We start from the raw sequence: 13762 nt of genomic DNA, 5'->3' as shown, positions 1-13762 counted from the left end.
TTCCGTAAGCACATTTTTTCAAGTCCCAGGAGATCATTATCACCGTCTCCAGGCCCTAGCATAAGAATAAGAATAGACATTTGGGAACAGAAAGTGAGGAAGAGACACAGGTGGTCAGAGACGGGTTGCTTGTTTCTTAAAATAAAACATTTTTCTGGAAGTAGATTTGCAAAAATATGCAACAAAGCCTTTCCCTTTTGAATATCTTATACCACAAGCCTTCTTTCATTTTGTGACCTTATGAGGTCAGATTATCACCTCGTGAAATGGTAATGTTCTACGTGCTGTTGATTTGATTGGAATGAAAGGGGAAGGACTTTATCTCTCTTTATACAAACTAAACCATTCGTTTGTGTTTGGTGTAAAAATTTGAGATTTAGGTTGGGCATCTTGTTTTTGCTGAATAATTAAAAAAGGGCATCGAATGTGACTTTTTATGTATTGCACTACAATTAAAGGAGAAAGAAAAGAATTTCCGTCCTTCTGAGCTCCCTCAAATTAAATGAGGAATTTGATTAGTGTCTCAACGTGGGAGGCAATCTTTTTACACTGTATTCATCTCATCATTTGTTTATGTCAAACTTTGACGCCGCGACTTGAGTCCAACCTAGTCAAGTTGTACCATTCTTCTAGATGTATATTGCTAAGATGACCCGTTAAATATGAGCAAACAATGTTTGCATCAATCAACTGACCAAAATGACTTCCGTTCGGCAGCTTTTCCAAGATCTCGCAACCCAGCACCTGTCATTCTGTAAGATAAAATTAAGCCAATGGCTCCTGCCTCTCGGGCTGATATCTGTTTACAAACTTCTTGACAATAGGCTTACTCGAAGCGATGCAGTAAAGTCCTCAAGTTTCGGGAACTGCCCGCCTGACATGCGAATAATCTCCAAAAGAGAAACTAGAAACGTATACATCGGCAAAAAAGCCCCGCTTATATTTGCTTTCATCAATTTTGTCAAACGGCGGTTGTAGCAAAGATACAAAAAGGGACTTCCATTGATCTGGTTTCGCGAGGTTTAACAAGTTCCTGTGATAAGTCACTTTGCCGCTGTTGCATAATTTAATTCATAAATAAGTAGACTATTCAAACAAATCGTATGCACAGTGTTCTCTGCACCTTATTCCACTATTTAGCCTTTAAGTACGTTAGAGGAAAACTTTACAAACTTTCAATAAATAAAGTGGAGTAAAAAAGTTAGTTACTGCAGAGAATGAATAGTGTGTTGTAAGCAATCGTTTCTGGCATTGATAACCTTATTGGGTGGAATGAAGCTCCTATCATTCTACCTTCTCCTCTCACCCTCCTTTGTTCCATCGTTAGTTGATATGCCTATCTTCAGAAGTCGGAGAATGACCCTCAAGTTTTCCTATTGTTTATTGACTAGTCTATTCACAATACACTGTTGAATGGCATTTCCCTTTCGGTGAAATAAATCGTAGTGATTTAGTGTTCCTTTTTTTGCGGTGATTCTACCAATCGCAAATCACCCTTCAATCTAGTTCTTGGACAACACTTTGTGGGCGATTTTGTCCAACGGTTTATAGCGTCGCCATCGGCGAGCCCACGTTCACCTACCTTTCGTCTCAACCTCGGGCACGACGATTTTTTTCGCCTTCGAGCGCGAGGAATTTGCGGTTATACCACTACGTCCAGGCTCCTTGTCTTTACCTTTAGCTAAGGCGTGGCATCTTATTAGCTATTCACTTAATCTATGGAATTCATAAAATATTACATTTTATGTGTTTCTTTCTCGACAGTATGTTTTCCACGCTCTTGAGGGCTGGTATATGACTGAGAAGACTATAACAGAGAACAGTGCTTTGGTTTGTATTTCAGTGACTTAAATCAGATATAAATTGGCTTCCACCCCATAGGATGACTCTGGCTTAGAGGCATGCCACATGCGCCTTCCGAATGATTGCCCTGGTACCTGCCAATGTGGCTAAATGGGTTTGAAGTATTTTATCAATTTATCTTTTACCATTCAATGAGCTCACTCCTTCCGACTCGAAATAAGTAAATTAAGGCAAATCCGTTCACCAACGTTGACTGAACTTGATGGATATCCCTAAGTCCCACCTTTGATGCGACAGTACCTTCAAGTTCTGGGGATAGTTTGAAGTCAAAGCGGATTTACACCCAATATCGGCAGATTTTTAAGGCTAAAGGGAAATAAATTTCATCGTTGCCTCACTGTATTCTCACCATACACGTTAAAGAGATGTAGGTAGGGAAAGAGCGAGTGAAGACTTAACCGCAATCTCATTTGGGGTTATGCCAAGCACCAATATTGGTGGAGGCCAACTTCGATTCAAGCCCATGATAGGGATTATGAGTATCAAACAAATCCTTACTTCGTTGGACGTGACATTGAAAAGACTTCGTGATACGCTCAAGGCTAAGCTCTTAGAAATCCGCCCCACCTTCTAATTTACTTGGATTGCTTCGCTTTTTGTTCACTTAAGTATCTTCAAAAGTGTAGCTCCTACCATCATCCCATTTTTCACTCAACTCTTTTCAACTATGCAATGGAACTTCAAAGAGCAGCAGTGAATTATTCGCAGATGTCTCTTTATATACAATATCATTTATAAAAGATCTCTTTAACTTGTGTTTGGCATCACTTCTGACTAAAGGGTTTGTTTTTCAACCCAACCATCTCCATGGACCGATTGGTAACTTTGCTGTGGGATGCAGTAAAGTGAAATGGCGAAATTTCTACTTTTGTGTAATGTGTACGATGTCATGCCCCACCGTCATAGCTGTCAAAAGGGTTTATATTTATTTCCCCATTTCATTCACTACATTAGTTATGTGGCTTTGGTACGCTCAAAACTTGCCCATCCTTCCCTCCAATTAAGGCATTTGATTACTCTTAAGCCTGAGCCCTTTGTCATCACCCACTTTTAAAGTAACATCACAAATTCTTTGATTTTAACTTATTAAAAAGTAACCTATCCCTAAATAAAAGTACAAGTACAATTTTTTTGAATCTGTAGTTTGTAGAGATGAGACGATTCCTCCGATTGGCAGCAGACGGTTCGGAGGAGATTCGATGGAATAAGTTGGGACTGGCGAAGGAGGTACTCGCAGAACTTCCAACCCAGGTAACATTTGAGTCTCTCTTTAGTTTTATCTTTTTTATTTGTCTAACATAGCAAGCTTTTCCACGATGCCTTCATCGTCCCATTCGATATAAGGATTTCAAATGATTCGACTGTCTTAGAGGTGAAGAAAAGCATTGAAATCAAAAGTCTGGAACGCAAAAGTTTCTGGAAAAAGTGTGAACAAGAACAACGTCTAGAAGATGCCCAAATATCTTCAGAATTATCACCGCGGAAAAGAGGTGTGGAACCAAGCTGTTTTCTCATTTTAACCCAAACCACCTCCAAAAGCCTGACTTTCCAATTCTCATTCAGAGCAGTGAAAAATAGGAGATAGTGGAAATCCAGGGGACAATTTTCTGACTCCGTGTTAGATGAGTGAATTCCTACATTGACAATATCAGAGTAGGGAAGTCATTCTCTTACAACGTTGAGCTTCAAAGCAATTTAAATAGTAACCTAAAAGTGCTTCAAGCAAATCAGTTATTCACCTTCAGTAGTGAAATAAGCATCATATTTTAGCAAAAACAGTGCCTTTGCATTTTTTTTTCATTATGAATAGACAAAACTCTTAAAATACGTCATTCTATGCCCTCTAAAACAATATGGTTATGACGATTGTTCCATGAAGTTGGAAAAAGTTGTAGGAGTATGAAGAAAGCTATGCTACTAATGTATGAAAGGGTTAAGATTGGCGGCATGGCTTGGAGGCCATGCCTGAGGGTAGCAGTACAATGGTCCCTCTCGTCTTTTGAGATTCTCCCCCTGCGCTCCCTGGGCCAAATTTTTGCATCGGCCAACACAAAATAGTCGGTGCTGTAATGCGAGGCACCCACTAATCAACCGCTTCAGCCATCTAATTTGTGCGTAGATGAGAAGATATCTTACTACAACGTCACTGTCCCTCTTGGCAATACCGGTGGAGCTAAAGTATCCTCCTGTTTGGGAATTGTGTTATGGGGAAGGGAATACTGGGCTGGCCATCTTGTATGGCCTGAAACTAGAGTCACTTAATTAAGGGAATGGTTCAAATAAGTCTCATGAAGATAAGGCTTTGAGCCCACTCCCCCTCGTCACTTTATTCTTACTTTTGTGCTGCTTAGCTCTGTCTATCTGAGTTTTATCCTGCTGGTAAAGAGATAAGGGCGGAGGTATCGAGTGTTCACTCAATTGACAACTTCAAAATACGTACCTTAGAGAGATCTACAGCCAACTTTTAGATGGTTCACGGCTGGCAATCTTGCAGAATATGGAATTGGGGTGGTTGCCAACGGCTGACGTAATTTTCAATCCTTCTGTTAAGGATCTTGAAATATTCTTCCAGCCGCAGCACACACCCCATTTCCGTTACTTTAAGATTCAGCATTTAATAATAGAAATCGGTGTAGTTGTCCTTCAGGATCGGTATCACTTTCCACTCCTTCTAATGTGGAGCCAAAGCTACGCCTGAAGTCAAAAGAAATCATAGAGGTATGGCAAAAGACGTATTAATGATATGCAAAAGAGCTTGGGCTATCGGCATGGCCTAGAACACTAAATCTCCTCGTGACCAAAACGAAAAGCAAAAAAAAATAACCAAAGTATTATTGGTGTTTGTATTAATTTTTAGATGAGTAGCTTTTTCATAAAGCATCGCCTTCTTCCCTCAAACAAAGTCCCCTACCGCCCAGAGCGCGCAGATCAACTGGCCGATTCAGCTTGGTGTCACGCCTACATGCAGCCTCTTCATCATCGACCTTCCACAACCTCCTTGTCTAGCCAAACGAGTTTGGCGCCTCGACACAAACAAAAACTTCGGTTTCAGGAGGATGTGGAGAATTTAGAAAAAAAAGAGGAAGTGCAAAACACCGCCTCCAATTCTCATCGCTGTTTGTCGATGTCCAAAACCGCTCCTGCAGAGGTAGCCGAAACTCCACCTCGTCAAACCCGAAAACTCGGTCGGATGCGACGAGAAGTGTCATTTGAGGACCCGTCATTTCGACACCACAGAGTTGTAGGTGGCAACAGGCAGATCACCTATGAGTTGATCGAGGATCCTGCAGAGGACACTTTGGTGCAAGGCAGACATCAGAGCTGGCGCGGACGGCCAGAGAATATCGTTTCTGAAAGCCTATCTCAGCGACAGCTGAGTCAACAGCGGGATGACATGGTTCGCAGGAGACAGCCTCATTTTTTTCCGTAAATTACGAGCTCACACATGCATACCTATCAAGCCTCACCTCTCTTATCTGTGTATGCATATTGTGGGTTGACTTTTTGGCACTTCTTTTTGACTATGTTTTTGTCCAATCATGTAATTGACTTGCCTGCCGCTTTTAAGGCTGAAGACCTTAAACTTCTATCGTTAACGGACCAAATGAATGTCTGTACACACTGTCAGACACTTGTAATATCCATTACCTATCACCTCTGTGGGCGTCTTATTTGATTTAAAAATAAAAATACTGGTCCAAATGAAATAAATTACGATTATGATTTTCAAAAAAATGTTCTACTTTAATTTGTTGTAAAGGATGGAGTTCTTTACTACTAACACCTTGACACCGTTCTACCCTTACCCAGAGTAATTAAGCCATGTTATACTTAAGTTGTAATTAAGTAGCATAGAAGGGGCCAAATATATCATCATGTTAACTAACCTCGTAATGCACTATTTAATTGGGCCTGGAAATTAACAGGCAGCTAGAGTTTGTCTTCAAACTATTTTTTGTTTTCCTGTCATTTATACACGAACCCAGGTCTATCCCGGTGGGTGATGGGCATACTCCTGGCTTCTTCTGCGTCCATTATCCCATGGCAGTTATTTTTTAGGTTATTTTGGGTACACTTTCCCGTTCATTCATTGCGTTTACAGCTTGTAGATGTAGGTAATAATGAGGCACCTTCAGTAGCAGCATTTTTTAGGTGAGAGGCATCTATCACATTCCAAATATTTTATCGTTATGCTAAGGCATTAGAGGTCTGCCAGATCAACTGCCTGTCAAGAAGTAGGGAATGACAACCTATTTTACATCGTGTACTTTTAGCATGAGACATCGTTAATTGTCAACAGACACATTCCGCAGATTCGTGACTCGGGGAGTAGGTAGGAAACTCATCGAGGTAATGTAAGTGTGGGTGGCACCAGTAGAGGATGCAGCCTGCTACAAAGACAATTTTTCCTTACGGTGCATTAAAATCACGTTTTGTTTAAGTTTAAGTTTGTCCTATGAATGACAGTCTTACTTACTGGTAGGGAATGTAGACTTTCATATTTTCCTTGGTAAAATTAATTCTAATTTGTCGTTTCGTCCTGCTACTACCAAATTTAGTTGTATTCAGAAGCACTTCTTCTTTGGTGCAAATAAAGGAATTTTAAAGATTTGCGTAAGATTTTTATTATGCAGAGAAAATGTTCCCTGAATATAAGCATCTTTTTCCATAGTGGGACATTTTTTGTTAAGTGGTAGATCCCTTCGACCTCCTAAAGGGACCTAGGAGATACCCGACAGCCAAAGAAAATTGTAATAGTAACGAGTTTTTTGGAGTTAGAATAAATTTCTTCTTGTCATCTGAAATCTGCATAATCCCTTTCCCCCTTTGAGTGTCATCCCTCTGCACTCCCCTTAATTAACCTCCCCCCTCGACCATCGCAATGTAGTTGGTCCTGTAAGGAAATACACCCACGAACCAAACGTGCCAGTCATCGAATTGGTTTCCGTCACTGATCCCCTTGGCAATTCTGCTGGATCTGGAGTTTTGTCCTCTATGAGAATCGTATTGTGGGGGTAGGGGAAGGTACTGGCCACCACGCTTTCCCATCACCAGTGGTAGGATCACTATCCTAAAAGCAGAATCATGTAACAAAGAATGGAGATAATGTTTTGTGACTGTTCCTCGTTGCCACTTTGTTCTCACTTCAGTGCTGCCTAACCATATTGCCCATCTGAGTTCCGCCCAGCGAGTGGAGAGGTGGCGGAGGTATCGCGTATTCACTCCACTGACGTCTTCATACAGGTACTTCAGACAGCTCCGCAACGAATTTTTCCAGATGTATCATTGCCAAAGCTAGTGTCTCGCTTTATTTGTTAATACCACTCCTGCAGAAAATTGAACTGGAGTAATTACCCAATTTAGACACCATTTTTGGCCCTCTTGTTAGGAATAGTCACGGATCTTTCCCTCTGCAGCAACATGTTCTTCTTCAGTCACGTTGGGATTCATCATACACTACTAGAAATCACTATAGGTTCCCGAGTGTTCTCTAAAAGCGAAGGAAGATATAATACAGGAGGAGAATATGGATTGCTAGGATAGAAAAGGGCTGGAGGTTCCTGACAGGGCCCGAAGTCCACATTGCCAAGCAGAAGCACCAAGACCCGAGCATTAGGTATCCATGAGATCAAACCGAAATCAACACGAAACTAGAACATGTCCAGTGTGTAGGTCAGACTCAGGCCCGCAATATTCGAAGATCTACTTCGACCGGATGTAATCTAATCCGCAAACTTGACAAAAGTCCTGAAAAGTTTGAGCAACTTTAGGAAAAATACTTTTTACTAAAAAGGCTTGGAATCCTTTACAATCTATGGACGATATACAAATGTGATCCTTTATGCGACTGGAACAATGAAAGAAGTTCGCAGCACTTCCTTCGAACCTCAGAAGATGTCAAGGTAATTTATTACTAATATATTGCTTAGTGAACTCGAAAGGACACACAACTTCCTGTAAACAAATTAGCAGGTAGAAATTATATGCTCTTGCATCCTAAAAGTGCTTTCCTGGTTGCTAACTGAAGGATGTGGATCATCCACCAGATTACTTCAAATTATGCCTAAATTCGCAATTTGTTTTGAGCCGATTTTTTAAATAAATGCTTGGTAAAATAGTCAAGTGTATGTTTTACTTTTACTTACTTTAAAATCGCTAATTTTGGTTTTAAATAAAAGAGAATTTCCCAAATTTCCAGCAGTACCGACAGCCGAGGTTTAGCATCTCACAATCTAGATGCTATCACCGCTGAAAAAGCAAACTTCTAAAATTAAAAGTAGCCGTAGTTGCAATCGGCTGTTTTCGTGCCCAAATATTATGAAGTTGGTACTCAAAAAGCATATATCTGTGTCGACCGCAGTACATCAGGAGGTGTTTTTCCTCCTTAAATTGGTTTTAGAGGTGGTCCACTCGCTCGGTGAAATAGTAATGTGGGCAAATTATGTATTAACGTCTGCTAGATGACGCTGTCAAAAATGCTACCTTGTTTAGGCTCGAACCCATTGAAGTTCTCTTGCAACTGTCATCATATCTTTACTGAGGAATTCTTACCTTGAGGGCAGTGGTTCGAGACTCCTCTAAGGCGACAATTCATTTTTATCGCCCCATTCAGACCGCAAGGAAACGGGCCTCTCATTATGATCCCAATTACTATCGCTCCATCACTGCCTCATCGGCTGGAGGTAGAATAATAAGTTTTAATTTTTTTACAAGAATTCATTTATTAGTCCTTTCTGACGTTTTCCGTGCATTTTGTTTGGTGAAAGAATTATAGAACTACCTCCCAAAAAGTAGTAACTCGAATGAGGGTCTGCGATTAACTTCTAAAACAGAATCATTAGGGAATTTTGTCCTTTTTTTAATTTTTCATTAAAGTAAAAGTGGCTCATGTATTAGGAATAGTTCCTTTCTCCATCTTCACCGGGCAGATAGGAGTGCAGACACCTTCTTTTTTGCCATTCAGTGAATGATCAGCTTGTTATAGTCATTTCAAGGTGACTGCTTTTACCAATTGTCAGGATGTCCTCATTTCTTATCTTTATTGCAATAGATTTAGTCTTTTGGAAGAGGAATATTACTATTGTTGCAGACCCAGCTCTACAACGACTACTGCAGTACCAGAAGTGTAAATTTACTTCGGCAGACCTCAGACCACTAGAGAAGAACCCTACCAACTCACGACAAGGATCTTGTTTTCCACCAATCTCTCCACCACTGCTCCGCTTTCCTTTTAATGATCACCTCTGCGGAGTCCATTTAACTAGCTGCGAAATTCAAAACAGAACCTGGTGGATTAAGCAAAGTGGTGATGACTACCATCATCCTGACTACCTCGATTTCCATGGTAGCTCAAATTCTACCAAAAACTTTTCGACGTGATTATTAGGTTACTTTCAGACTAAGTCATTTTTTAAAATGTTTTTATTTAGAAGTGGAAGTGGTGTGAGCTCCAGAAATGGAAAGTTACTTTTCCAGTTCTCGGACCGCCAGGGAAGAGCCCTGCCAACTCACATTAATGTCGCTTAAAACAACGAGGATCTAGTTTTGCACCGATCTCTCCACCACTGCTCCTCGTTACGATCACCTTCACGGAGTTCAGTTGTTTAGCTGTCAGTTTCAAAGCCCGAAGTTTTCCAAACACCTACCCCTTTGAGTATGAAGTTACTCTTGAAACAAGTTATTCTTCAAATTGTTTTTCCTGAACAGGCGTAGCAATAACAGAAGTGAGAGTTACTTTTCCAGTCTTCGCACCACCAAAAAATAACCCCACCATCTCACACTTTAATGCCAAATGAACCAGCGAAGATCCAGTATTCCACGGATTTAACTACTAACGGTCACCTCCTTAAAGTCCATTCAAATCGGGAGCTGGTGGCAAAATCGAAAGGGTGATTCCAACCGTCGTCCTGAATTTTCCAATTTCTAAGGTAGCTCAAACTTCTGCTAGCGCCTATTTGCTTGATTATTAAGTTACTTTTTTACTGAATTATTCTTTAAAATGTTTTTTCCTGAACTGGAGGAGTTGCTTTTCTAATCCTCACACACTAATGCCGCCGTTTTTCACCGACTTCTTCACCACTGCTCTGCAAGCGTCTTGATAAGTAACTCCATGGAGTTCATCCATTTAGCTGTGAAGTTAAAAGCCAGAGGAAGAAGATTGGGCAAAAGGTTAGTATCTACCATGGTCAGGATTGCATCAGTGTCTAAATTAGCTCAAAGTCCTGCAAACACGTACCCGTTTAATTATTAAACTACTTTCCGACTGAATTATTCTTCAAGCTATTGTCGCAGACTACTGCAGCAGTGCTAGGAGCATGGAGCTGCTTTTACAAGCTTGGGACCACTAGAGAAGAAACTTACCGCCTCACAACGAGGATATGTTTTCGCCTCAATCCCTCCACCACTGCTTCGCTTGCCTCTTAATGACCACTTCCGTTGAGTCCGTTTAACTAGCTGTGAGTTTTCAAAACCAGAACAATGATGTCTGCCATGGACATGGTTATTTCTATTTCTGAGTTAGCTCAACGTCAGGCAAACACTTGTTTGCTTGACTATTAAGTTACTTTTCCAGACTACAGCAGCAATGTTAGGACTGTGGGTTCACTTTTCCAGTCCTCGAACAAGTAGAGAAGAACCCTACCCACTCACACTTTAATATCCCCTGAATCAAGGAGGATCCGGTATTCCACAGATCTCACCACTATTGGCCGCCTCAGCGCGGTCCATTCGGCTACCTGCGGGAATCGAATTTCAGGAGCCGGTGGATCAAACAAAGTGTTGATGTCTACCATGGCCATGATTACTTCCGTTCTCAAGTTAACTCAAAGTCTTCCAAACACCTACCTGCTTGACTACTTATGCTGTTTTATGACTGGTCGAGCAGACAACAACAGCAGCAGCACTAATTTTATGGAGGCGGAAATGGAAATTAACCATAGTCCTGTCGTTTATGTCCAAGCTTAAAACGATACACACGGAGAAAGTATACGCGCCTCTGTCATAAACCCATAGTGTTACCCATTCAACTCTGTCGGCCTAATGATTCTGGAGGTGGGGGGGGGGTTATGCATTTCATCGGCTCTGGACTGTCTGTTTATCTATTCATAGGCCAAGTTTATCTCCCCACGTATTGCAAACAGGCCATAGTGCATGCGTACCCACGTAAGGATTGAAAAAAGCCACCGAGTAGTTTTTAACCACATCTTGCCTTACTGCACTGGAGGGGAAAGTTAAGGTACCACTGGTTTTTATGTTGGTATTAATTATGGACTTTGTGCCACTAAAGTTTCCAAAAATAAGCCTGAAGAGAAGGTGCTCATTCACCGCTACTGTGAATGCCTGCTAGAGGGGCGTGGAAACGCCTAGAAGGAGGTAATAAGACAATGAAGAAAAGCAACAATTATGGCGATACACGAAATGGACTTATGCTGCATTGGAGGAGGCTGGTAGGCAGTTTTATGCTTCCTGTAACGCTTTCGTCTCCATGCAATTATCTTTTATGTCCTCAGTATCCTAATTTATAATTAAGAGCTTCTCAAAACTTGTTCATAACTTGTACACTGAGAGAGGACTTCAAGGTGGATGTAAAGGGTACAAATACATTCATGCAAACCTTTTCTCACCATATCACCAGTAGGTGTTATAGGATAGACATTTTTTGATAAAAATTGTGTAAAAATATTTTCTTTAGCATTATGCTTTAAAAGTAGGTATTTTCCGGAAAAATTTTGCCCTCTTTTTCCGGTCACTGCTGCCCTCGTCTATCACACCTAGGTAGTGGACAGAGGCAGGGTGAACCTGAAAATCTCTCCATTGTAAGCTCTGGTGAAACGGAAAATAAAGAGATATTTTAAATTGTCATAATCAGGGTAGTTTGGTGTGAAAATTTATCCTCTGTAATAGACTTAATTCTCGCTTTCACCTACTCACAAATCGCGCCGTGGAAAAGTACATCAACATGCCCTAAGTACATTTCCTACTCTGTACTAAAAAAAGATTATGCTATCTCACCTCGCCTAGGGTGCATATACTTACGTGATTGAGAACCTTTATTCTTTCGACACCTGTTGACAGCTAGAGTCATGATGATTGTTCCAAAGACGGTCCTAGGGCATCAGTGGAAGGAGCAATCAGCGGCTTCGTTCATTGGACTGCCAGTGGTACTTTAAAATAAATGTATTTAAGCACCTCAAGACTTCTCCAGAGACAAGAGAAGACCTATTACTAGGACTGATAATGCATTGTCGGCTTGTGGAAGGAGTTGGGGCCACTGGCTCGGGTCGGAGACCAGGCCGCCCAATGGAAGTGCAAAGGCGGAGCCCTAAGTCACCTCCTGATCAGAACGAAGATTTAAACAGGCAACAAGTGTTACAGTATGTTACTGTGAAAGAGGGAAGGCTATAGGCTGCTTCAGCTCGTGCTTAGCAAAGAGCATGATGCTACGATAGTAACTATAAAATCGTTCTTGGACACCTCCGATGGAAATGCGTTGTTTGCTATCCCTCGCTTAAAAATCCGAGGCTGTGAGGAAACACCTAGGACAAATAATACATCTACCAAAACAAATGTGAAACTGTCTGCTTATTTGTTTATTTGGCAACAATAATATCTCAGTTTTTACTGGGGAGAATAATTAGGGTCACTCTAATTGAATAGCACATGCAACAAGCGGTTGGTGGAAGCCTATGCCAGATCCTATCTTGACCGCACTTCCGCGTGGATTTACATTTGATGGTTCTATTTTAGCCCAGGGCGCATTTTGCTGCAAATGATTGAATGGAGAAATTGTCTTGGGTGTTTAAAAATGCGCTTACGCCACCTTCAAGTCGGCTGGTTTCGCGTTGAGGCTCCAATCAACCCGTTCACCAGCACTTTCTCCTCTCAAAATAAATTAGAATTTGGGTACACAAGCATCTCTGTCAGACACATTGAAGGATGTATGACTGTCTGCATGTTTACTTGTTACTGTCTTAATATGGGACTCGATTATTTCAACCTTTTTATCTCTAGATCAACTTTAAATAAGCGACCTAAACTTCTTTATTCGCTAATCAAAGGGGCCTCCTTCCAACAAGTACCGTGGTGTTTCAATTAAGATCTGATAAACTACTTTTTACCCGCAGTTTAGACCTTTATGCAAACACACACCGTCGAATCTTTCCTACAGACTAAAAGAACCATAACACGTTGAATGGAAACGTATTGCCGTCGTAGAGAAGTGCTAGGGTACTACTGGCTCATCCAGGAGGCCATCCCGCCCGAAGAAAGATACAAAAGCGGAGCCTTCAAGGCCCACTAAATCAAAACGAAGTGTTCAACAAATGATCAAATTATTGCATAATCCCCGGAGCTCCCACGTCAACCAGCATAACAACGTCGGTGCTATAAGTAAACCGACAGAGCTAATCATTGAAGTTGCCTGTAGTTGAGGAGATATTTGACCGCAACGTTACTGATGCCTGCTGACAATTACATTGGATCTGTAGCTTCGTTCTGTTAAAAAATTGGGAAGGAGGACGGGAAAATGTGCTAGCCATCACATGTGCCCGTCGCTGGATGTAAGAACACTCGGTCCGACGCAGAGGCATATAACAATGGACCAGTTTAAATCTAATTTTGCGAGGCTAAGTTTTCGTATCTATTTGCCCTTGCCAACTTGTTTTACATTAATCTAGGCTCTCTTCAGCTAGTAGGGAGGTTGAAGAGGTATCGCAGTAACAGCAGGTACCATAGACAGCTCCGTAGCGAACTGTTCTAGATGTTTCACGACCGATGCCACTCGCTTCAGTTATTATTAGCATTTATAGAGAACATGGGACCGAGGTAGTTGTTGAAGGTCAGCGTCCTTATCAACCCTACATATATTTAACCTTCCTCCATCGCATGGAGGTTTAATGAT

At 41.3% G+C, this 13762-nt stretch overlaps 1 protein-coding gene across 1 annotated transcript in view; it reads left to right on the top strand. All coding sequences in view use genetic code 11, as the record gives it.

Annotated features, from left to right (window-relative positions):
- Nucleotides 1-7402, top strand: part of EGR_05660 (Copine-8) — a gene marked incomplete at both ends in the record, with an annotated part of 22770 nt that extends 15368 nt beyond the window's left edge. Inside the window, 5 exons of the mRNA XM_024494909.1 lie at nucleotides 1765-1830; nucleotides 3007-3114; nucleotides 3170-3353; nucleotides 4767-5260; nucleotides 7340-7402. Of these exons, the coding sequence (XP_024350706.1) occupies nucleotides 1765-1830; nucleotides 3007-3114; nucleotides 3170-3353; nucleotides 4767-5260; nucleotides 7340-7402 (915 nt within the window). The remainder of the gene's footprint in view (nucleotides 1-1764; nucleotides 1831-3006; nucleotides 3115-3169; nucleotides 3354-4766; nucleotides 5261-7339) is intronic.
- Nucleotides 7403-13762: the final 6360 nt, after the last annotated feature.

Source organism: Echinococcus granulosus (genome assembly GCF_000524195.1).
Source record: "Echinococcus granulosus chromosome Unknown EG_S00043, whole genome shotgun sequence".
Taxonomy (NCBI): domain Eukaryota; kingdom Metazoa; phylum Platyhelminthes; class Cestoda; order Cyclophyllidea; family Taeniidae; genus Echinococcus; species Echinococcus granulosus.
Note: the sequence above shows the minus strand (reverse complement) of the source record. Positions and strands in the feature narration are given on the sequence as shown.